Below are 23,217 nucleotides of genomic sequence, written 5' to 3' on the forward strand. Positions count from 1 at the left end.
GTGCAATCAATTGTAACTATGCGTGACTGTGATCGACTTTGCCTCAACTCCTCAACGCCGGGCATGTAACCCAAGATTCTAACCTCTCAAACGCCTTTTTTTCTAAACCTCTAGTCTTATACCTGCTCTTCCTCCTCGACGACGCGAGCCCTGACAACCTTGAGGTCTTCGACAGGTCGATCCTCAGGCCCTGTGGTGACCATTCCCATCCTGCGAACGGTTCCCATGCCGGACTTGACTCTTCCAAAGATGGTATGCTTGCCGTCGAGCCAGGGCGTAGGAGCGAGGGTGACAAAGAACTGGGAGCCATTGGTGTCGGGCCCTGCGTTGGCCATGCTGAGGATGCCAGCGCCAGTGTGTTTGAGGGACGGGTCGATCTCGTCAGCGAACTTGTCACCGTAGATGGAGGTGCCGCCTCGTCCGGTACCGGTAGGATCGCCGCCCTGGACCATGAAATTGGGAATGACGCGGTGGAAGACGGTGCCATCGTAGTAGCCGCGGCGGACGAGTGTCGCGAAGTTGTTGCACGTCTTGGGCGCGTGGGACGTGTAGAGCTCGAGGGTGAAGGAGCCCTGGAGGTAAAAGTTAGCGGACAAAGCCCGGTGTTATTAGCATGTAGAATCTTCGTACCATTGTGGTCTCCATCAGAATGTTGGTTGTCATGATTGCTCTGTTATACCGAAATCTGAGTTTAGATGGAGGGGCATGAATTGCTTGGGACAAGGCTGGCGATGGCACTGTTCCTGGTGGTTTAGCTCCCTGTGGAACGATTGGCCACTAAATAACCATGGCGCTAAAACCTTCCCTCCTAGGCTGTCCGAACACGTTCGTCAAGAAAATCGAGACACCAGCACAAAGGTATTAGCTTATCCTCTCCTAAAGGTAGCTAATAGTATATGGATAGAATATATTTAAAATATTCCTTATTCTAGGAAATCTTTTATCCTATCTTAATAAATTTTATGTAAATACGTCCTAATGCTTTGGAGGAAATCTGCCTTCATTGCTGTCTTTTTGGCGCCTCGTTTTTTCTTTCACCCGTGGTGACGGGCTGTGGCAGCCTGGCTGGCTCCAAAGTGACAGCGCAACAGACGTCATTTGACACTTTTCTTCCATTTTCATGCAGAATTGTTGGTCGTGTTTCTGATTCACGGACGCAACTGGGCTTCTGTTCTTTAATTTTGCATTTATTCACTGTCGCGATTATCGGATATGAGCAGAGGCCTATGACAAACACTAGTCAAGTCATTTTCTGAGGCTTAGAACACGTTTGCTCTCTCCCCAACATCCACAGCACAACCTCAAGCCATGGCCGAAAATACGACAGAAACGGCTCTCGACGGCCTGAACGCAACTATAGAGAATAAGGCCGGCTGGTTCTCGGCCGTCGAGTACCTGCAGGATCTCGACTTTCTCCTCCTTGAGCTCAAGCTCGTCTTCAGCGCCATCGGCATCATCTACCTGGGCGCCCATGCGGCCCTACGCAGACCCCCATCCGCGGCACCGGCCAAGAAGAGAAAGCCGGGGGACAAGGACGATGACGAGCGCTTCTCTCAAGGATTGGAGCCCTCGGATGCCATCATGTTCCCCCTCATGGCCGGCTTTGTCCTCGTCGGCCTGTACTACTTGATCCAATGGCTCCAGGACCCCAACATTTTGAACAAGATACTTCGCTGGTACATGTCGACCATGTCCATTGCTAGCTTGCTCTCCCTCTACGCCCACGGGATCGAGCTCCTTACGAGTGTCGTGTTTCCACGGTACTGGCGTGGGCGGAACGGCGTCCTGATGGCCGTGGACCAAGAGACGAGATCTGTCAAGACGTGCGACCCTGTGGGAAACCCTACGGCAGTAACAGGGACCACAAACCCCTTCCCCGGCCCTCTGGCATGGCTCGCCTTTTCCGAAAGAGCTCGCAAGGCAGGATGGGAGCTCCGCAGCCTCCTGACCCGACACTGGATTGTTAAACTCTTCGTCCACGGCATGGGCAAGGAGGAGGGAAAGATCAAGTTTGCCCACATGTTGGCTCTGTTCTCGGCTCTGGTCACGGCGCTCGTCTACACATCCACTACGTCTCCTTTCCTGGCCAACATGCTCGGCTATGCCATGTGCTATGGCTCATTTCTCTTGCTCTCCCCGACCGATTTCTTGACTAGCACTCTGGTATTGGTTGGACTGTTCTTTTACGACATTTTCATGGTGTTCTTCACGTAAGTTTCTCTTGTTCTGGCGTTGATGAGGTACTTAGACTGACTTGATGGATTAGACCTTACATGGTCACCGTCGCTACCAAGCTGGATGTGCCAATCAAGCTCACTTTCGAGACTGCAGACCGCAAGAGTATCCTTGGTCTGGGCGATATCGTTATTCCTGGTATGGTCATGGCCTTGGCTCTGCGGTTCGACCTCTGGCGTCATTACATTCACAAGGTGAAATACGAGAGCACTGAGTTGAAGTTGATTGAGAAGGACTCGGCGGGGGCCCTCGTAACTAGAAGCGAGGTCAAGCACAAGGAGGTCAAGGCCAAGTATGTCAACGTCAAGGGAAACTGGGGCGACAGTCTCTGGACGCGGGGCCCCTTGTTCCTCTCTGGGGCGAAACAGCTGCCGGCTGAGCTGGAGGCGGCCCGTTTCCCAAAGACATACTTTTATGCCTCCATTTTTGGGTACTTTCTGGGCATGCTCGTCACCTTGGCCATGCTGCTGGTGTTCAAGCGCGGTCAACCTGCGCTGCTGTACCTGGTCCCGGGCGTACTCGGTTCGCTGTGGCTGACGGGCCTTGTGCGGGGGGAGATCAAGCAGATGTGGAAATACACCGAAGACGGCAGCCTTGACACGATCGACGTGGTGGTGGATCTTGATGGCGAGGGCAACGCTATCAAGACGATAGGCAAGCTCAAGGATGGCGTTGTCGACACAACCAAGAAGGACGACGACAAGGAGGACGAAAAGGACACCAAGGACAGCAAGAAGGATGATGGAAAGGGAGGACATAAGGTGTTTTTGCTCTCGATAGAGGCGGAGAGTTTGTAGACATGGGTGGAGTGGTTACTAGACACAACTGACGCAAGATAGAGAGACATCGTGTATACAGCGAGGTTCTAGCGAAACTCATGAACGTTCTCAAGGTGCAAAGCAGCCCAGACTCAGCGTTTAGTGATCAGCCAAAGGTGTTGGGAGACAGTTATGGATGCTATTCAGACCCTGGGGAGCTGGGGTAGGTTCAGATACACATCAGTCTGAGCGTCGATTAGAAAACTAATACCTCTAATTGCCCGAATTTCGCACCTTTCCATGGGTACATTACATGCTTTATTCTCTTAGTTTCCATCTGTCCTTTATTCTTGCCCTTTCCCATTCCCTTTCTTCTCGACTCTACCATCCACTCTTGGTCGTTCTATTGTGCACTTCTGGCGCCATTATCATGACAGACTCGAACCTTGCTGGTCTCGCAAACGACTTGAACGCGCCCGATAATGTCGGCGATTCGAACCTTTCCGAGTCCTTAGCCGACATGGACCTTGATCCAAGCTCCTTTTCGGAAGATAAACGCTCCCGCGAAGAATCCGAGGCTGCCGCGGAGGAGACGGACCAGTCCAGCCCCCCTACCAAGAGACAGCGCCGTGGAGAGGACAACGATGAAGAGGAGATGGATGACGAGAACACCTCTAGACAACAAGGGGTCATCCAAGAAAGCGAAGAGAACCGTGGGGATGGGTCTCAACAACGACGGAGGATCCTCCAAGATGACATCGACCACAGCGAGGATGCGTCCCAACAACAAGACATGGTCCAAGATGGCGTCGAGAATGCTTTTCATTTGGACAATATTGTTAACTCCGATCCTCCACCTGCCTACGCCAGCAACGGAGAGCCCTCAACCCCTCCATATCAACCCGCCGACAGCAATGTTGCCAGCCCTGCCGTCTCGATCGCCGAGGGCTCCATGATCTCTTTTGATATCTTGTCAGAAGACGGCTTGGACGACATGCCACCCCTGGTGAGACTCGACCAGCAACAACAACACTCAAGGCCTCTGTCTGATGTCTCTTCCAGAGGCGGTGATGATGATAACGGTGCTTCCGGTGCTGTCTTTGTTTCGTTCTTGGCAGAAGTTTACAGGAGCCGCATGACGAACAACAGGAGACTTGGTCGTCGGAGAGTGAGGAGGCCACACACCCCGAGGCCGGAGTGGACGACCGGCGTCCCTAATCAACCACACCCGAGATCGTTTGTCACGGGTCGGGAATACATCCGGCATGTCATGAGCGAGCCGCATGAGCTCTCGGATGAGGAGTGTTAAGGGCTGGTGAATCTATTGGGCACGGGTTGGGATGTGAGACTTGAGCAATGGTCGTTTAGGTGTTGTTGATTTAGTGATTATAATTACATTGTCTTGATTAAACATTTATATCATTATCATTATTACATGCCCCCTCTTCCACTTCTTTGAGTCTACATTAGTAGACGTATCTTTCAACGTCCTTAATCCCCTGCACCACGTAAAGGTTTAGACTCTTTGCAGGGGTCAACCATCCACCCGAGCAGGAGACATTATCCATCTCGTCAGACGAACTAAGTTCCTCGTCCGGGCTTCCTCTGGCTTGTAGTGTGTTGCCCAACAGTCGGCGTTAAGATGGGCGGGTTGTAGAAAAAACCAAAGCGGCCATAACACCAGAAGCATCTCAACGTCCAAGCATGGAAATCACATTCGGTGAAGAACATGATTTTTTATCCTTGCTTGACCGGAGAACGATCCTCTGGTGAGAGCACAACTTTGCTTCACTGGGCTCGCGAGACAACTTCCAGCGGATTCGCATCACCAGCCCAGTCGGGTAGACTCGTAAGCTGATGGATCATCGACACTTCAGGCTCAGCGATAAACATCCAGCGGTGTAAAGTCCTCTAGCCTCTTTCGAAAAGAAAAGAGACGAGAACAAATGTCCTCGACTGCCGCAGGGCTGGCGCCCCGCCCTATAACGGCAGGAAGACGTGAAAGATATGGTGCTTCTACGCTTTTGGAGGAATCACAGAGTGTGACTCGACTCTTTGGCGGAGCAAACAATATAAACTCTTCTCGGCCATCGTAGCAGCGGGGGAAATTCGATGGCTGAACGATGAGGTTTGGTTGTATAAGTCGAGAAGAGTAAGAAGAACGCAGGAATCTTGCAGACCAAGACTCGACTGCGGAGCTGGCTTTTGTTGATTTGAAGGGAAGAAAGCCGCTGAGGAGTACAAAACAATTGATGTGAATATCTTGATTCATTTTATATCTATCCAACTTCACGGGTAGGTAGTTACCGATGTGAGCTCGTCTCCGGCCCGTGTTTCGGCCGGGGCCCCCCACCTCCGACACGCCGGGTTTCGCATCGGCTTCCCGAAGTCTCATCTCATCTCATCACTCACCTCAAACGTAGACGAAACCTGAATCTCACACTCTCAACTCATCCCATATCTTGTTCGTTATCAGCCATGGGCGAATCGTCCCCGACAGTCATCCAGTGGGTAATTGACACCCGTCCACTCTGGCCGTCAGCCGCCAACACCAAGGATCTCACCACAGTTGTAAGTCAACTCCCCTGCTCTTCACCCATGCTAGGCTCTCGCCAGCGTCTCATGAGATGATATACCAGGCCTCGCGTGCTCTATCCCTCCTCACGGAGCAGGAGCGAGCTTCCGTGCTCCGGTACTACCACGTCCGCGATGCGAAACTAGCCCTCGCCTCGGCCCTCGTCAAGCGGTACGCCATCTCACGCTTCTGCGGCGTCCCCTGGTCCTCGGCTGAGGCTACCCGCGACGCCCGCACGAAGCCCGTGTTCCGCACACCGGCTGGCGACGAGCCCTTGCTCTTCAACGTCTCTCACCAGGCTGGTCTCGCCGTGCTCTTTGCCGTCCACAACCCGCCCAAGGATCTGGCCGTGGGTGTTGACGTTGTGTGTCCAACCGAGAGGAGGACTCGTGATCTGGGGACTCTGGCAGGGGAGGGATGGAACAGCTTCGTCGACATGCACGCCGAGGTATTTGGTCTTGGAGAGGTGACGGCGTTGAAGAAACTCAACCCCAGCGCCGACATCACTGAACGTGATCGTGCCTTGCGATACTTTTACGCCCTCTGGTGTTTACGTGAGGCATACGTTAAGATGACAGGCGAGGCCCTTCTGGCGAGCTGGCTCAAGGACCTCGAGATGAGAGGATTTGCGCCGCCCGAGGACATGACAGGCCCGCAAGAGGTGTGGTTCAAGGGGGAGGAGGTGAAGGACGTTGATATAAAGCTAGTGCCGCTGCTGGGAGAGTACATGATCTCGACTGCGGTGAGGAGAGGAGAGAATGGAGAGGGAGTCGAGGTTGGTGACTTTAAGATGCTAGACATAGAGCAAGTCTTGGCCTTTGGCGAGGACGCAACTGATGCATTGTAATGTGCAATAAGAGAGCCACGAATAACGAACAGGCATGAATGAATACACACCACCCGAGCTCTGGCATTTATAGATGTGGGTTAAGTTCCTTGCATGGTTATTTTCATTTCATGTCTCATACTTGGCTAGATACATTCGCATTACTTAAAAGTTCTCGCCAAAAAACTTGAGGACTGTCTTGTAGCCTCGCTCGTACTCCTCCTTGACCCGGTCGTCGCTGAGATCGGCGCGAGCAGCCATCCAGCCGTGGATCTGGTCCTTGAAGGTCTCGACGTGCTTAGGTCCAGCCAGGGCATTCTCAAACTTCTTGACCTCCTCGTCGGGCTCCTCCTTCGAGGCCAGTAGGATGGTGGGAGTCTTGATACCCTCGGCATCAGCGGCGTCAACCATGGCAGGGTGGATTGAGGCAGCCACGGAGAAGGGGTTGGTGTCGGCCTTTGTGGTGAGGGCCACAACCTTGCCGCCCCAGCAGTACTATCCAGTGTTAGAAGATGAAAGATTTTTAAGAGTAGAAATAACATACGCCGAGAATACCAGTCTTGGAGATGGCAGAGTCCTGCTCCAGGACAGCCTTGACGTAGTCGGGCACCAGGCCGGCGATCTTGGGAGGAGGATAAGTTCCAAAGAACTCGCCGAGGTTCTTCTTCTTCTCGTCCGTGTCCGGAGGGTACCTGGTATTATATCACAGTACTTAGCAAATCCTCCACTACCGTTGAAGCATCAACAGCAGAACTTACCACTCAATGGGGCAGGGCTTGCCCTGGAACCAGTCAGGGATAAAGACCTTGTACTTGTTGTGGGCGTCGCTGAAGGCGAGGATGTCGGCGCCCTGCAGGGTCTGGTCAAAGTACCCAAAGATGTCGTAGATGACTACGATAGCCTTCTTGGCGTCGAGAGGACCGGTGACGTCTTGTCAAGCACTCCATGTTAGCTGATTCTCCATCTCTGCCTCGTAGGGGTAGCCATACAAGTCTTGTATCCGCCAATCTCCTTGTAGGTTCCCTTAGCCTCGTATCCCGAGGACACGACGGGAGGAATGTTGCAGCAGGCCTCATTGTGGCCGTGGGACGCGGGCATAGTCGACATGATGGGCAACGCTGAAGCTCAAGTCGCGATGGCGGGGTAGCTAGCTGTGTAGCGGGAAGCTGTTAGCTAGAGTTCGGCCAGAGATGGCACCGTCTCGGTGAAATAAGGCCGAAATGGCGCTATACAAGGAGGAGTCATGACTTACTCGGCGATTGATAGAAAAAGGAGCCGTTGATGAAGATGGAGGGATTGCACGGTGGGAGCTTTCCCTGGAAGTTATTGCGGGGGGAAGCCGAGGACAGGAGGGGCAGGAAGCAACAACGCAACTTCCCGGCCAATCGCAGTGAGTGATGTCACCATTCGCTGTTTCCATTCAATAACAACTGCACTATCTACACCTCATGCTGACTTGATAATGACTATTAAACATGTTATAATATTTCCAATTATTCGCTACATTGCCCCTTGCAACTACAACTCCCATTTGTGCTGCTCCAATTCCTTCAATTCTTGTCCCGAGCTCCCGTCTCAACTGCCGGTTTCCGGCCCCAGCCGGCCCGGTGGGGGTCCGGCCATCCCACTTGATAACTTCACTTCTAATCATATCAACAAGCTCAATTGTACAAATGTCTTCGGATTCTTCTACCCCTATCCTATCTCGGGGCCGTATCGGCAATGTCACTTTTCAGTGCCTAGCTATAGAGGCCATATAAAATCATAAAAAAATCGCTCCCAATGTTGCCAAGAAGCCCGACCACCCGGTGCTCAAACTCGCGCGCCATAACTCCAGACTATGCCAAAAACCCGGAAGGGTTGATCCAACGCTTTACCCTTGGTGGTCTTGTCGACCCGGCCCCTTTTGTCACCACTGAAAAGAGCTGCCTAGAAAACCTCTCGTCCGTATAACTTGAATGTCGTTGCATCGTCGCCCCAAATCTTGCCCCTGACTTCTCCTCTCTCTATCAGGGCTGTAACTGTTTTCCAGCCCATCTCTATCCGATTATCACCTCACAGGAGAATTCGGACTGAGTCCTCCCATGCGCCGTACCACCACCTGCATCTTCTCAATGAGCTCTGGGATCCTGTATGGCTTCACCAACACGTCATCGCACCCAGCTTCCTTTGCCTCCATCACCTGCTCAGGTCGTGCATTGGCCGTCACCGCAATGATCGGGATTCGCCCCCCTGACGCGCAAAAGACTTCTCCGCTGGCCTCGAGTTCTCGAATCTTGCGCGTGCACGTCAGCCCGTCCTGGATCGGCATTTCTATGTCCATCAGGACCAGGTTGATGGCAATTGGCAGTGGATTCGTGCTACTCCTCCTTGACATGTTGCCGCCGCCGCCGATGCTTAGGCTGAGTCTCGGTGCCACTCCTTGGCGTCGTCTCAGTTTGTCCAGCGCTTCGATTCCATGGTTTGCCACGTCCACCGTGTAGCCCCGATCTGTCAAACCACGTCGCGTGATTTGCTGGTTGATGAGATTGTCCTCCACCACCAGGATCCCATCAAGCCGCACGTTGCCCCCCGGGTTCTGATGTCGCTGCAGTCGAATGTCACGGCAAGGTCGCTTGTTTTCCGCGCTTTCTGAGCCATCGGTGCTTGCTATTAGTTTAGCTGCAGCCGCTGCAGCCAGGGCTTCGTTTCTCGATTCTTCGCTGGGGACGTATGTTTCAATGTAGAAGGCAAACGTTGACCCCACGCCGGACTGGCTCAGCACTCCAATTGCTCCATTTTGCAGCTCCGTCAGTCGGCGAGAGATGAACAGGCCCAGCCCAGAGCCACCGTACTTGGTATGTGTTTTGGCACTGGCTTGGACAAACTTGTTGAACAGATTGCCCATCTCTTCCGCGGTCAGGCCCTGGCCGGTATCCTTGACCTCGAACAGGAGGTACACGGGATGAGTCCGGCCTCTGAGAGCGGGTTGGTCATATTCCTCCGAAATATCACAGAACCGCGGAATGAACTGCACCGCTGTCATCTCTTCGCCTGGGGCAGTCAACGAGCCCTTGACGCCGATAGTCACGTTCCTCGTCTTGCCCGACTTGGTGAACTTCAATGCGTTCGTGAGAAGGTTGATCAGAACCTGCTTGACGCGAGACGGGTCAAGGTCAAGGTAGTCGTATCCAAGGTCTGTGTATGACTTGTCGACATATGACGTGAGCTCAATGTCCACACGGCGAGCCTCCACTTCAAACATCTTGAGTGCATCATTGACGATCTGAATTGGGTCCACCGTACAGGGCGTAACGGCCAAGAGCTTTGAGTCAAGCTTGGACATGGTGAGAATGTCGTCAACGATGCGCTTTTGGTGCTGAGCGCATGTCACGATCGTCTCGGCGTTCTCGATGCTGTCCTCCAAGAGTCGTTTCTCTTCGTCTGATCTTCCAGCCACTGAGCTCCTTGCTTCGCCATCAACACCGGCTCGTGTCGGGGTGAGGGGAGTTGGATTGTCGCTGATGTCTTGGACCCTGGCGAGAGAAGCAATAATAGCGTCTGTGCAGTGTAGAATGGCGCTCAGCGGGTTTCGCATCTCGTGTGAGGTCATATCGATAAAATTCTCCTGCTGTCGCTTCGACTCGATTGCCTCTTCCTTGCGCAGCTTTTCTTGCTCTAGCTGCCACTTTTGCATCGAAACATCGCTGAGACAGCCGGTGAAGGATTGGATAACACCGTCAGAGCTCTTCACCGGCATAAAGGTTGCAAGGACCCATCGAGAAGCCATCGACGTGTTGCCGCTGCTGTCTTCGGTGATCCACGGAGTCCGAAGGCGGAACTCGGCAGTCTCAGTACGCCCAGACTCTCCCAGCTTTTTGAGCGTCGCCTCAAGGATAGGCAGGTCTTCTTCCACCACACACGAAGGCCAGGGTTCCACCTCGACCTTGGCAAGGTCGACTTTCTCCAGGCCTGTCAGTTCCCAGAATAAGTTGTTGGCGCTCAGCAGTCGTCCATCCATGCTGACATCGTACATTCCAACCGTCGCAAACTCGGCAAGCCGTTTCAAATTCTCTGCCTCCTGTGCTCGCCGGACTGCCTCCTCCGTTGTATCTTTCTGCACTGTCACATCGGTCAGGCAGGTCAGGATTCGGATCACGCTTCCATCTGGAGCTCGCTCGGCTTTCGTGGAAGCGAGAATGTGGCGTACAACCCGATCGTCGACCATAACCAGAGGTCCTGGCGGAGATCTGAAGCTCTGCGGGCCCAGACCATCTCGGCTCCGTGTGATGCGGTACTCGAATGTCACGGTATCCAGCTTTTGGACGTCTTTGTATGCCTGAATGACCTTTGGCTTGTCCTCTTCAAGGACTGACTCGAGGAGAGCACCCTGGGCGATCGGTCCTTTCGGATAGCCAGTGATGCGATGCCAGGCATCATTGGCAAAGGGGATGTTGCCCTCAGTGTCGACAAAGCACATTCCAACAGGGATGAAGTCTGCCACGGCGGTGAAGGTTTGGATGGACCTCTCCGCCTGCTCGGTTTGATATTCAAGTCGTTGTTTAAGCATGGCGTTATCATAGGCGGCCTGTTCGGTAACATTGCGCCGTCGTCGTGCTTCCTCCTCGAGCAGGACCGTCGAAGCAAGCGAGCTTGTTAGCTTCTGACCCAGTAATGAGATGAATTGGCGGTAATCGTTGTCGTACGGACGTCGTGGGTTCAGGCCTAGGAACAAAATGCCCATGACGGTCTCCTCTTTGGTTGGTCGAATCGGTAGCAGGATGGCCGCTTGGCAAGGATCACCAAAACCCCGCCAGGCGAGTCCGTCAAGGAGTTGCTTGGGTAGCGTGTCATCTTTGGTTTGAAGAAGTAGGTGATGGCGCGAGTCCAGTGATCGTCGCAATATAGGAGCCATGCCTTCGTCTGAATCCCGCAGACTGAGGACTGAAGGGGCAATAGCATGGTTCTCGGGTACACCAAGCGAGCCCTCAAGGCGACAAACCTTGGAGCAGTCGTATTTCGATGCTCTAGAGCCGTTATGATTGTCATCCTCCACCGAGTAGATGAATGCTAACGGGACGTCGTAATTTGGACTCCAGCGCTCCAGCTCCTCAATAGTCCTAGACCAATATGATTTGACGTCTCGTGAAGCGATCAAGGCCTCGCCAAGATCAATTAGCATTTTCATTCTCCGTTCCCATAATCGCCTAGAGGTATTTTCCAATAGAGAATGCTGAACGCCCAGGCATTGCTTGTCAGAGACAATGGGAACCATGGAAAATCTAGCATGAGTCTCTTCAAACGAACCGTCCGCTTGCTCAATGAAGAATCTAGATTCATCTTCGACCTTGGAATAATTCTTGAGGGGGGATGCCATCATTGCGTCAAGGCGGTCCTTTAAGTGAGGCCAAGACTCGGTAGCAGGGCGTCCCAGGCGGGCAGGGTGTCGAGCGCCGCAATATCTTGAGAATGCCTCATTGTAGATGGTGATATAGTCGGGTCCCCAGTAAAGCGCAATCGGGCGCGAATCTGAAACAAGCTGGTTGAAGGTCTGTTGTAACTGCACCGGCCAGTCGGCCATGGGACCAAGCGATGTTGACTCCCAATCCACGCTTTGAACAACATCCAGAAAAGGCTCTTCCTCCGAGTCGGATACAGGAACCATGAGGCCCGGGTTGGACTCGGCGCGGTATAATAGAGGGGTTTTGCTCTCCGACTTTTTTCGGGATGGTAGACTGGCATTGTCCAGCACCGAATCTTGAGGGTATTTCCTAGTAACGTCACCATCCGTTCCTTCGATTCTGACTTTGCGCGGAGGTTCTGACGAAGGAGGCGTGTCATTGCCGCTCATAACTATCCATTGGCCCAACACGATGCTGCGCGTCCAGTAAACGCCCAAGTACGGGAGGGAATGTTGGGTATTTGTCGCCGTAGGCGCCGAGGCATCGCCCCGAATGGGTGGAGGGCTTGTGACCCAATTCCAGAAAGGGGAATGGGAGACATCTTTGGGAATAGAGATAATGGACTGGTCGAGGGAAAGGCTGGCCTTTAATGATGGATTTCGGTACACGATATTGGGAGGCGAGGAGTAGCCATCGGAGGGCTGTTGCTCAGGAAGAGAGACAACAAAGGTTGGTCGCGGGTCGGAATGGACAAGGTCGATAAGACCAAGGCATTGAAGGGCCTGGGGCGGCATCGGGGAGGTCGTTGTGCCAGCGACGGGTGGGCGAGTGAGAAGTCGAAGTGGGAGCCGGGCTGGCGGGAGGCGGAGTGCGCCCGGCGGTGTTTGGGGAGCGGACGACAATGCGCCCTAATATCGAGAGCGAGGCAAAATATGTATCGTGGTATGTATCGTCATTCTATGCGCGAACCAGAGGGGAGGGCTCAAAGGTGAAGGCGTCGAGATCGGGATGCGAGAGTTGGGTTTTGATCAAAGTCGCACACGACCAGCGGCAGTGGAGACCAAGGACGAAGAAAAATCGAGATTAGCCAAAAGATGCGAGATAGTGCGTCGCCCTCTGTCGGTCGTAGATCGAGCGCGTGTAATGCCTGCTGCGAGGTGTAGTCGTCGGTGTAACAGATGGGTTGGGCAGCTTGGTACCTATTCGATTCTTGGTGGTTAAGGCTGTGCCTCCCGTCAAGAACTTGGAACCTGAACGGTAGGAGCTGGGAATGGCAGGCAGGGACGTAATGCGAGCCAAGGTGCGTAGGTGGAGAGCCCCTCGCCCTCATTCCCTCAGCCTGAGTGGACGGATGGCCCTGAATGGAGATTGAATGGGTCAAGATTTAGCGGCTTCTCACCAAAAAGGCACGGGCGTTTTAGTGGTTTGCTCCATCGCGGGCGGGCTACTCCTTGGCTGGCAACGTTGGCTTGTCTTGGCTCTATTTTGGCTTGCTTTTGGCTCCTTTTCAGGCCTCTGTTTGGCTCTGTTTCGGCGCGGGAAAATGCACGCAATCCACATATTGCACAGGGCTCACAGTGAGTCCAAGAGAGACATTGAAAAAGAACGTGTGTGTGGAGGCGCGGCTCTCTCCGTTCCATTCTATCTCATGCCCTCTGGTGCTCTTCTCTTCTCTCTGCCCAGACTTGCGTGCTTGCCTATCTCTCCACTAACACTTCAGTCCTCATCAATCACACCAGTCCACTCAACTCAGCTCCACTCACTGTCTGAGGCGCTTCAGCTCCCTTCCGGCGTCGGATTTCGATTCAAGGGTCACTCCAGCATGAACTACGGGCTCCATCCGCCTACCAGACACTCGGGCTCATCTCGAGGGAAATCTGGCTACTATGCGCGCTAAGGTGGTCGGCGGCGGTTTAGAGTGATGTAGGTGCGGCGTTGGGAGATGGCGACACCAGCGGACATTTTGTCCGGCCGAGGTCATTTTCTCATCGGAAACGCTTCGGTCAAAACGAGAAGGAGGATGGAAAGAAAACCGGCTCTGTCCCCTGAATGGTCCCCGTCTCCCGCCGCCGTTGTCGTAACGCTCAGGAGATGATGCCCGGCCCCTCTCCTCGGTCACTGGCTAGTGTCGATAATGACCACGAGCCGAAAGTCAGAACGTCTCACCGTCAACGCCAACATGACTCGGTGGGAATCCTGCAATGTGGGATCAACGGTAGGCTCCTCAGCCGGCAACGTGGGTTTGGAGATTGATCAAGGGAGAAGCCCCTCTTCTCAGTGGCTTCCGGATATGCCAGAGGCGGAGGTGATGGAACATGTCGCACATGGGAGAGGGTAGCGGAACGTTGGTGGTGAGAGGCTCACCGTTGTCATCCCTGCCTATTCGACGGCACAATCCGAGGAGGTTTCACTCCGGGTAGTGAACGAAGTCAATGTCAGGTGTTGCCGGGTCCGTTTTCGTCCACGATCTGCAGACTGGAAGGACAGGCTGGGTGAAGGCGTCTAACATCGAGCTGTTAGTGGTACAGTAGCACCACGGGTGACAGAGGGTATTAGCCGAACGGCTCTGTCTTGTGAGAAGCCACACTTTGCGAGGTGATGGAAGCAAAGACAATCGCCTAGGTGCAATGCTTGATTCGTCGGGAGAGCAAAGAAGAACGCCTTGTCTCCTCTTGAGAATCAAGCTAGCGCGCGATAATCGATGGACAACATGCAGCTTACACCAACTATTCACCAGTCATGATGTCTCTGGTACGCTACGAGATGCACCAGGAAAAGACAGCACAGCACACAATATGGCCCTGCCGAACTAAGCGGCCCAAGTCGTCTCCTGCCAACCAGATGCTGTATTCTTGCTCGGGACAGCACCCACCAATCCGGATCAGCCAAGGCGGGTTGAGAGTCATGACCACTGGGCAGACTGTGAGACAGAGACAGGCCAGGGCACCCGTCCCCATACCGTCAGACGAACGACTGCGGAATTCTGATAAAGCCCCCGATCTGTCAGCGTTTACGCAGCGTCACACAACACGGCCTACGCATTGAACTGTGCCACGGGGTGTTGTGTTCAGCCAGCCCAGCCACCGCAAATGGCACCATTCCCACAGCACTAGTCCCATGAGCCGCCCCCTCCAAGACCCAGCTGGACGGAGGGTTTCTGGGGCTTGCACATCTCCCGAGCCCTCGGGACCGTTCCGACCCCAGTTCCTAGCCTGTTACTGCATAAGGAAAAAGCTTGAAGGGGTTGCCAAGTGCCTCAATATCTGGTGCTAATGGCTAAGCTGAAAAAAATCAGATTTGGATGTTGGGAGGCTGTTAGTTCCGTACCCCTTGTTTCTCCTCCCGATAGGTGAGAAGACACTTCAGGTGCCAATAATCTCCAGAGGAATGGCAATTGCAGACAATGCCAACGAGGACTTGAATCCCAAGGTTTAGTGATCCTTGAATTCCAGCCGGGGAACAAGCTCAGATCTTACCCGCCCAAGTGGCCGTCAATCGTGCTTGTTAGTGCAAGGGCTGGCGCCCCCGAGATCCATCGCGAAGCTTCTCCCAAGCCTCACTCAGAGACAAAATGGAGAGAAAGTTGCGTCTTTCTCCGTGGGGGCAAGAAGCAAGCATGTGAGCTTCCAATCGATCATGAGAAGCAGCAGCCACAAGCCGAGATGCTGCTTCGCCTCTCTTTGGCGCATCATGGGTGGTTTCTTCTACAAGAGCAACAACTACTTCCACTTGACCCCAAGAACGGAAAGCGCAACTCCACGATAGCTTCCAGATCCCAAGTGGCGGCTCGCCAGCCTGGAGCAGGCGCCTTCCCATCCCGATAACCTGGCTGACGAGTTTCTATGGGCTCCATCTCTTTTCTCCTTGATTCAACAGCATTCGTTCTATCGCCGTCACTGCAGCCTTCATTCGCTAACCATCTCTATCGAACTGAATTCTATCGCATCGCCTTACTCTCCTTATTTTCGCCATTTTTTACTCCAGCTGTGCCCTCTTTTCCACTTATCTTGTCATGGCGTGTGCAGGCTGGTGCTTCTGGGCCAACTTATTCGGCGGAGGACCCCTTCACAGCCACGACTCTCTCTCACCCATCGGCACGACTATGTACCACTGTCCAATCCATGAATGCCACCATGCAATCTGGTTCTCTCACCATACGGTTCAGCCCCCGTGTGGCTCATGTGCTGTTGTCTCCTTGCGCTATATTGCTTCAGCGCAATGGGTTCCATCCCTTGACCTACGGACCACTCTAATACATGGAGCAGTCCGACGTGGAGTTGCAGAGACAGAAATCAGGAAACTAGCCAGAGAGGCTGGCTTGGTGGAGGATCAAAGTACCTCGATCAATGACACGAGATTGGAGGATTTGGTGCCCTTGTTAGTGCCTGAAGCATTTCCTCCTCGGCAGTACCAAACCGAAATTCCCGTTGACGACACTACCTATCGATTCATATCGGACGACCTCATCCCTGATCCTCACATCCCCAGCATGCGTCTCTTTCACTTTCTCACCTTCCAAGGGGTCAAAGCTTTCCAACCATGCCACAGAGACATCGAAGCCCTTGGGGTGTTCAAGGCACTAGATCATATTGAGAATGGCGACCCAGTCTTCAAGGCAGCTCGCGAGTGGTCCTGTACTGTCCAGGCCATAGAAAATCTTCCCAAGGCTGTCAGATAGGTTCTCACCATCATTTACAACTTCGCCTGCGAGATGTTGCGCCCAACAGTCACGAAAACGACCCTCTCGGCGAGGAAACCTTGGCTAATTCACTGGTACAAAGTTGCCGATTATTTTTTCGACCGTTATGGAATTCCTGCCATCGCACCAGATGCAAAATGGGTTGAAGAGCCCCCGTCCAGAGCAGCGTCACCAATCGGAAGGCGGGGCGAGATGAGTGGGATAAAGAGAGACCAACATTCAGTTTCAAGTGACTTGAGCGACACTGGGACCATAATACATCATCATGGGCGTGGCAGCCTTCCTTTCGCTTTAAGCCCCGGTGGCGAGGTGTATCGTCGTCTTCAGAACGGTGCTTCAGCGCAACACTGCCAGTCATGAGGGAGACGGATGACGGCCAGCGCATCTTGCACTGAAAGAGTGTGGCGACCTTTTCCGACAGGGTTTTACAGGGCATATGCAGTCATTGAAAGCCAGTTAGGTGAGGCGGCTCCCAGGTAACCGCATAAGTGACCGGGGGGGCGCTAGGAATAATGGGCTTTGAAAGATGCAACTATCAAGCGACCTGCTTTAGCTTTGGTTTATTTCTTGACCTTGCTCATAGGCTAGCGTGAGCTCAATTCAAATACATGTTTCCTAGACTTGAAGATGACATTTTCCTAGTCTATGTTTACCTCGTAGTCAACGTCTGTCATCGATGGATGGCCAGTTATACTAAGCAACTCTACCGTTCTGCCATACACGACCCTATATCCGAGCCTGTTCTTTTGATTCTCTCTCCTAGATTTTGGTTGCTGCATAGTCTGAGATAAGACTCATGCAATTCCATTCATTGAGCTGAAACCAAGCTCACGTAGACTCCCCAAGCAACACCAGCAAGAGCACCCACCAGGTTTCGTCCCTCAACCGTCTTGATAGCGGCAAAGTTGACGAGACTCACAGCAGGCCAGAGCTTCCATCCAGCAACGACAAAGGGGACAAATTCATCCTGCGCAGCAGCCCAAACGGTAGGCCAGTCGACGCGGGAGAAGTTCAGGGCTCCAGGTGAGGTCAAGAAGACTACGACCTTGGGGAGGCTGGTAATAACGGGGACGGGATGAAGAGCCAGGCGGAAGGAGTGGACGTAGGTGCTGAACAGGAGCGTGTTGAGGGCGGCGCCGACTGTCTGGTCCAGGAGGAACTTGATGGCCGTGTTGCGGACTGAGAGCTTGGGCTCGGTGTTCTTTTTCTTGGAGGACTTTGGTTTGGGGTGGGCGGGGAATGTCGTCTCGAGAAAGTCTTGCCTGGAAGGTGTGAGATAAAAACGGAGTTGTGGGATTAAACACTGGGAGATTCATGGGTGTTGGAGCGAGTGAAGGACAACTCACCACATAAAGTTGGGCGGTGTGCAAATGAGGTTGAAGAGCAGGAACTGGAAGACGGGGATCCAGTCTATCGCGACATCGGACTTTATAAACTCGTCAGTTGAATTTTCTCAGATGAAAAGGTAAGAAGATGATATGTTTGGTCTCCTTAAGTCCTCATTCTTACCTCTGTTCTGTAGGCCGTGATGAGCTGAGCCAACACGTTTGCAAAGGCGCCCAGCGTGGCATTCTGGAGGGCGGCCATGAGCATGGGTGATGAGAGTGACATGGCCGCGGTGTTTGTTACTTTCTTGTGGATGAAGATTTATAGAGAGAATAGAACATAGAATGTGTTCTAGAAGATATGTTCTAGGAAATGATGTAGGTCAAGAGTTTAGGTGAGTGAGCTTGATGGATAGATAGACGTGTCTGAGTTGAGTTGATGGGATGGGCCGCTAGTCGTGCGTGCCAAGACCCGAGTCAGTTTGCAGGACACGGGGGCCATCTCAGCGCCTAACATTGGCTCTCTTGGACGCTGTTAATGCAGTGCAACAGCTTCAGTTCCAATAATTCATGGCGATGCGCAAATTTGTAGATATTCACAAGCAAGGCGACGTGGTACATTTTGACTGGGACTCTCACAACGAACTCGCTGTCCGGGTCTAGGATTGGAGATCCCAGTGCAACCAAATTCCTGTCGTCCACCTCTACAGCCTTGACATCACCAAGCGGCAACCTTGTCGAGGTTCATGCGTCTTTTGATTCTTCATTATGCAAAACAAGTTTTCATCGTACATCTCGCTCCAGTGTCATTACCATTTCAGCCTCTCCATAGTTATTCCCTTTGTGTTTCCCCCTCCGATTTCCGCAGCGGTCTAAACCCCCGTCGACGCCGAAAAAGAGTCCCCCTTTGATGAAACATCTTTTTATCAAGTCAAGTCAAGCAAGCCATTGTCTTTATCCTTGTCCTTAGTTCTTTTTCACCCTGGTAAGAACCCACATGAAGAAGAACTGCACAATGTACGAGTAGAAGAAGAGGAACTGAGTCCGCTGGTTGCGCTTCGCTCGAGAGTCGGTCTGCATCGGTCCGTTGTTGCCGCCCGACGTCTCGGGGAGGAGCACGTACTTGAGTGATCGCATCTAAGGAGTGTCAGTGCCTGTTCAGAGCTCATCGAACAATCAAAACTCACCAAGAAGAGCGAGTTGGCCAGGAAGGTGTACAGAAACACTCCCCAGCCAATCCAGCCACCAGTTCCCTTGCCGCCGTTGAGGATCTCGGCAACAACAATGGTAACAATGATGCCCACAAACTTATAGCCCGAGTATGCGATCAGATCCAACAGCTGTGACTGGCTAGAGATGCTCAGGAGGTAGCATCCCAACTTGAGGGCGATAATCTCGACAATGACAACGACGAGGCCAATCGTGGCCGTCTTTCCGAGGAGCTCAGGCTGGAACTTGCCACCGAGACCGGCGATCAGGGTCGAGAGGAGGATATATGTGACGATTGCCATGACTGTTCCCAATCAGCTTCCCGCTCAATCCGCCAAAACAAGGGTCCTACACACCTGGGATGTACATGTCGGGGCTGTTGATGTCGTCTCGCGGGGCGAGGTACCAGCCCTCCTGCCCATTCTGCCCGACGGCTTGCTTGCGCGACCAAGGCTTGTGCCTCCAGGGGAAGACGACGAGGAAGAGCTTGTTGACGACGTACGAGTTGGAGACGTTGAAGTAGTGCTTGAGCGCAGAGACGTTGACATATCGGCCAAACTAGCAAAATGTCAGCACTTGACAATACCGTAACAAATCCACCACACTCACGTTCTGCTCCATGTACTCTTGTCCATGCTTGAAGGCCGTCTGGCCGAACTGCGCCGCCACCTGCGCCGTGGGATCGTTCATAAAGTTTCCGTAGGCGCCAAAGACATTCCCGCTGGTACCTCCCTGCTGCTGGTAGGGAGTCGTCCCGCTGCCCCCGTAGCCGTGCGATTGCGCAGAGCCCGGGGGAGGAGGCGGCGATCTTAGTTGGGGCACGGTTGACACATGCTGAGGAACTGGATGGTGAAGGGGGGGCGATTGCGCGTACGTCGCTCGCTGCATGGCGGGAGAGGAGCTGGAGAGATCGTGATCGTATAAGAATGCGGCGTGTTAGGAGGATCTCAGGGCGAGTCGTGGGAAAATGTGCAAGGTTGTTTAACAGGTCGAGGTCGATGGTGATGACGGCGAAGCTGCAAGCTGGTGTTTATTCAGGAAATGTGGTCGGTTGCTTCTCATTGGGCGCGGCGCGGGTCATCATGGCTACTCAGCACAGCCTCACAGGGGACGGGATGCATGAGCCACCGCCACACTAGAACATTGACACTCGACAATCCCCGCCCCCTGACGAAAGGACACGTGACAGAACAGTTCAATTTGCGCTTATCTTATCGATAGGGCTCTAGATCTTGGGGAACCCTGAGTCCGCTGCGGCGTGTCCGGCTGGTTGAGTCGAGTTGACCTGCCTGTCCCATCCAGGAACTAATTAGCCACCTCCAACTTCTCGCCTTGATCGTCCCACCAGCATCCTCCTTTCCCTCCCTCATCTTTTCGCCCAGAAGCAGCATCTTGCTCGTGAGCGCTCAGAGAGAGACAGGATGTTGGACTCGTTCGAGATCTTGACCACCTCTGGTGTCGTCGTCTGGTCGCGCACCTATACGCCCATCAACCCGTCCATCATTAACAACTTCATCGCCGATACCTTTATTGAGGAGAAGAGCGGCGCCGTCGCATTGAGCGACTCCAGATCTGCCGCCAACAACCCGGCTTACAGAAGCGACCAGCACACGCTCAAGTGGACATTGGTCAAGGAATTGGGCGTCATTTTTGTCGTGGGTCATACTTGTCATGATGGCTTCTCCCCCCGATCTTCGGCGCTGACATACCCACCTCACCCCTAGGCCGTCTACCGATCCCTCCTCCACCTGTCATGGGTCGACAAGCTCGTCGACAACATCAGGACCATCTTTGTCAAGCTCTACGGCGAACAGCTCACCAAGCCTCACACTACCCTCGTCGAGTGCCATGCCTTTGATGAATATTTCGACCAACAACTCCAAGAGCTGGACCAGACCACCGCCAAGGGTGTACCCTCTGTGACGGTCGGCGCACTTCCTCTTGAGGAAAAAACCATCTCGGGCAATCTAGGCGACGAACCTCCCGTTGCGCCGGGCTTGACTTATAGAGGTCGCACCCTCAACAATACCAATGAACCTACATCCCGCGAGTCGACCCCCGCCTTGACCCCCAATGGCTCGCGACCAACTACGCCCAGCAACCACCTCCTCGTGGCCAAGGGCCCCCTCAAGATGTCGCGCCGCGCGCGCAAGGCCAAGAACCAGTCTTCTGCCCCCGTCTCTTCCGGCGACGAAGCGCCCAAGAAGAAGAAGGCGCCCAAGAAGGGGCGCAAGTGGGATGCCGACGGCTTCGCGGATGAGGACGACGATGTGCAGCTCGACTACTCAGCCAAGGCCCACGCCACTAGTGAGTCCGAGGCTGAGGCGACAGGCCGATCAACCGCTATCGACGAGATCGATTCCAATACCTGGGGTTCAAGGTCAAAGGGCAAATTTGTGCTCAAGGATCTAGGTGATGAGGTGCATGAGATCCTTGCGTCTGAGGCAGAGAAGGCCGCAGACGCAAAGTCGCAGCCCAAGGCTGGTCTCTTTGGATCTGGCGTCAATGCCATCAGCGGTCTCTTCCGCAACGTCGTAGGAGGCAAGACCCTGACCAAGGCGGATCTTGACGCCGCTATGAAGGGGATGGAGGAGCATCTCCTTAAGAAGAACGTTGCGCGAGAGGCCGCTGTGCGGCTATGCGAGGGAGTTGAGAAGGAACTGCTCGGTGTCAAGACCGGTAGCTTTGAGAGCATCAACACCAGGATCCAGGCCGCCATGGAGGCGTCGTTGACCAAGATGCTCACCCCGACCTCCTCCCTCGATCTCCTTCGTGAGATTGACGCCATCACGGCGCCATCAGTCACATCTATGCGCAAGGCGCGCCCCTACGTCATGTCCATTGTGGGCGTCAACGGCGTAGGCAAGTCCACCAACCTCTCCAAGATCTGCTTCTTCCTCCTTCAGAACAAGTACAAGGTCCTCATCGCCGCGGGCGACACCTTCCGTTCTGGCGCTGTTGAGCAGCTCGCCGTCCATGTTCGCAACCTCAAGGAGCTGACGGCTCGTGAGGGTGGCCGCGTCGAGCTGTACCAGAAGGGCTACGGCAAGGATGCAGCCGCCGTGGCCAAGGACGCTGTCGCCCACGCCGCGCAGGAGGGCTTCGACGTGGTCCTTATTGACACGGCTGGCCGGAGACACAATGACCAGCGTCTCATGTCGTCGCTAGAGAAGTTTGCCAAGTTTGCCCAGCCAGACAAGATTCTCATGGTTGGCGAGGTACGTCACTCTCATAACCCCTTTTCATGGCTGAATATCAACTGACTCCCAACAGGCCCTTGTCGGTACCGACTCTGTCGCTCAAGCCCGCAACTTCAACGCTGCTTTCGGCGCCGTCCGATCCCTCGACGGCTTCATCATCTCAAAGTGTGACACAGTCGGCGACATGGTTGGCACGCTGGTCAGTCTCGTCCACGCGACAAATGTGCCTGTACTATTTGTCGGTGTCGGCCAGCACTATTCTGACCTGCGCAACTTTTCCGTCAAGTGGGCGGTTGAGAAGCTCCTAAGTAATAATTAATGCGAGTTTTGGGCTTAAGGGAGGCATGAGTGATTGATTGATTGATGGATACCATGAAGCAGCAGCAGCAAGAGAAGGAATACGACAAGACAAGGACGTTCTCACGATATGAATTGGTTACTCCTGATATTATACTAGCAGTCTCTCACAAAGCATCAAGCAAAACTCTCGTCCTTGAAAGCAAAGCATGTCAATCAATTGTTGCTCTCTGTGAGTGTAAATTATGATTATGTACAACTAGCAAAGTCATCACGCCCATCCCACGACCTATCGATATAAGTAGGTAGGGAAAGTAGATATATACACCACACCGCTATGCAGGCAAGACCATAACAAGGAGAGAGAGGATAATGAAAAGATCAAAAACAACTGTTGATTTTCAGACATTCATCTTTTTTTTGGTGTTTTTTGTCCTTTGTTGATGGTTTTCCCTCTTCCGCCAGCCAATCCATGGCCCCTTTTTTGGTGAATCCCATTTCCTTTCTCTCTCATAAACTGAAGCTGAAGCCTCGTTTCGAAACATGACAAATGAATGACAAAGTAAAAGAAAAAAAAAAAGGTTGAAAAAAGAAGAAAAGAAAATCCCAATCTGTGTGGCATAAACATCAATCCAAAGGGGGTATCTTTCTAGGTTCGCAGTCTTGGGTGAAACTAGTGTAATAAGTAAGGTGGAATAAGGCAGCGCGAATA

At 53.3% G+C, this 23,217-nt stretch overlaps 9 protein-coding genes across 9 annotated transcripts; 4 read left to right on the forward strand and 5 right to left on the reverse strand.

Annotated features, from left to right (window-relative positions):
• Positions 1–116: 116 nt before the first annotated feature.
• Positions 117–663, reverse strand: NCS57_00400200 (Peptidyl-prolyl cis-trans isomerase; the record flags this gene model as incomplete). Its single annotated transcript, XM_053053979.1, has 2 exons — positions 117–572; positions 631–663. The coding sequence occupies 2 exons, from the start codon at positions 661–663 to the stop codon at positions 117–119; spliced, it is 489 nt and encodes a 162-aa protein (XP_052916139.1).
• A 645-nt stretch (positions 664–1,308) lies between these two features.
• NCS57_00400300 (uncharacterized protein) lies at positions 1,309–3,220 on the forward strand (the record flags this gene model as incomplete). The annotated part of the gene is made up of 3 exons (XM_053053980.1): positions 1,309–2,210; positions 2,267–3,024; positions 3,075–3,220. 3 exons carry the CDS (start codon positions 1,309–1,311, stop codon positions 3,218–3,220), a joined length of 1,806 nt encoding a protein of 601 aa, XP_052916140.1.
• Positions 3,221–3,423: 203 nt separating this feature from the next.
• On the forward strand, positions 3,424–4,302 carry NCS57_00400400 (uncharacterized protein; the record flags this gene model as incomplete). The annotated part of the gene is made up of 1 exon (XM_053053981.1): positions 3,424–4,302. One exon carries the CDS (start codon positions 3,424–3,426, stop codon positions 4,300–4,302), a length of 879 nt encoding a protein of 292 aa, XP_052916141.1.
• Positions 4,303–5,471: 1,169 nt separating this feature from the next.
• Positions 5,472–6,415, forward strand: NCS57_00400500 (ACPS domain-containing protein; the record flags this gene model as incomplete). Its single annotated transcript, XM_053053982.1, has 2 exons — positions 5,472–5,564; positions 5,633–6,415. The coding sequence occupies 2 exons, from the start codon at positions 5,472–5,474 to the stop codon at positions 6,413–6,415; spliced, it is 876 nt and encodes a 291-aa protein (XP_052916142.1).
• A 144-nt stretch (positions 6,416–6,559) lies between these two features.
• Positions 6,560–7,501, reverse strand: NCS57_00400600 (DLH domain-containing protein; the record flags this gene model as incomplete). The annotated part of the gene is made up of 4 exons (XM_053053983.1): positions 6,560–6,889; positions 6,939–7,086; positions 7,153–7,324; positions 7,384–7,501. 4 exons carry the CDS (start codon positions 7,499–7,501, stop codon positions 6,560–6,562), a joined length of 768 nt encoding a protein of 255 aa, XP_052916143.1.
• A 943-nt stretch (positions 7,502–8,444) lies between these two features.
• On the reverse strand, positions 8,445–12,569 carry NCS57_00400700 (uncharacterized protein; the record flags this gene model as incomplete). Its single annotated transcript, XM_053053984.1, has 1 exon — positions 8,445–12,569. The coding sequence occupies one exon, from the start codon at positions 12,567–12,569 to the stop codon at positions 8,445–8,447; it is 4,125 nt and encodes a 1,374-aa protein (XP_052916144.1).
• A 4,713-nt stretch (positions 12,570–17,282) lies between these two features.
• Positions 17,283–18,085, reverse strand: NCS57_00400800 (uncharacterized protein; the record flags this gene model as incomplete). Its single annotated transcript, XM_053053985.1, has 3 exons — positions 17,283–17,736; positions 17,821–17,900; positions 17,984–18,085. The coding sequence occupies 3 exons, from the start codon at positions 18,083–18,085 to the stop codon at positions 17,283–17,285; spliced, it is 636 nt and encodes a 211-aa protein (XP_052916145.1).
• Positions 18,086–18,765: 680 nt separating this feature from the next.
• Positions 18,766–19,896, reverse strand: NCS57_00400900 (Protein YIF1; the record flags this gene model as incomplete). Its single annotated transcript, XM_053053986.1, has 4 exons — positions 18,766–18,936; positions 18,987–19,312; positions 19,365–19,566; positions 19,618–19,896. The coding sequence occupies 4 exons, from the start codon at positions 19,894–19,896 to the stop codon at positions 18,766–18,768; spliced, it is 978 nt and encodes a 325-aa protein (XP_052916146.1).
• Positions 19,897–20,342: 446 nt separating this feature from the next.
• Positions 20,343–22,527, forward strand: NCS57_00401000 (SRP54 domain-containing protein; the record flags this gene model as incomplete). The annotated part of the gene is made up of 3 exons (XM_053053987.1): positions 20,343–20,663; positions 20,733–22,226; positions 22,282–22,527. The coding sequence occupies exons 1-3, from the start codon at positions 20,430–20,432 to the stop codon at positions 22,525–22,527; spliced, it is 1,974 nt and encodes a 657-aa protein (XP_052916147.1). The 5' UTR covers positions 20,343–20,429.
• Positions 22,528–23,217: the final 690 nt, after the last annotated feature.

The sequence above is a fragment of the Fusarium keratoplasticum genome, chromosome 3 (genome assembly GCF_025433545.1).
Source record: "Fusarium keratoplasticum isolate Fu6.1 chromosome 3, whole genome shotgun sequence".
NCBI lineage: Eukaryota > Fungi > Ascomycota > Sordariomycetes > Hypocreales > Nectriaceae > Fusarium > Fusarium keratoplasticum.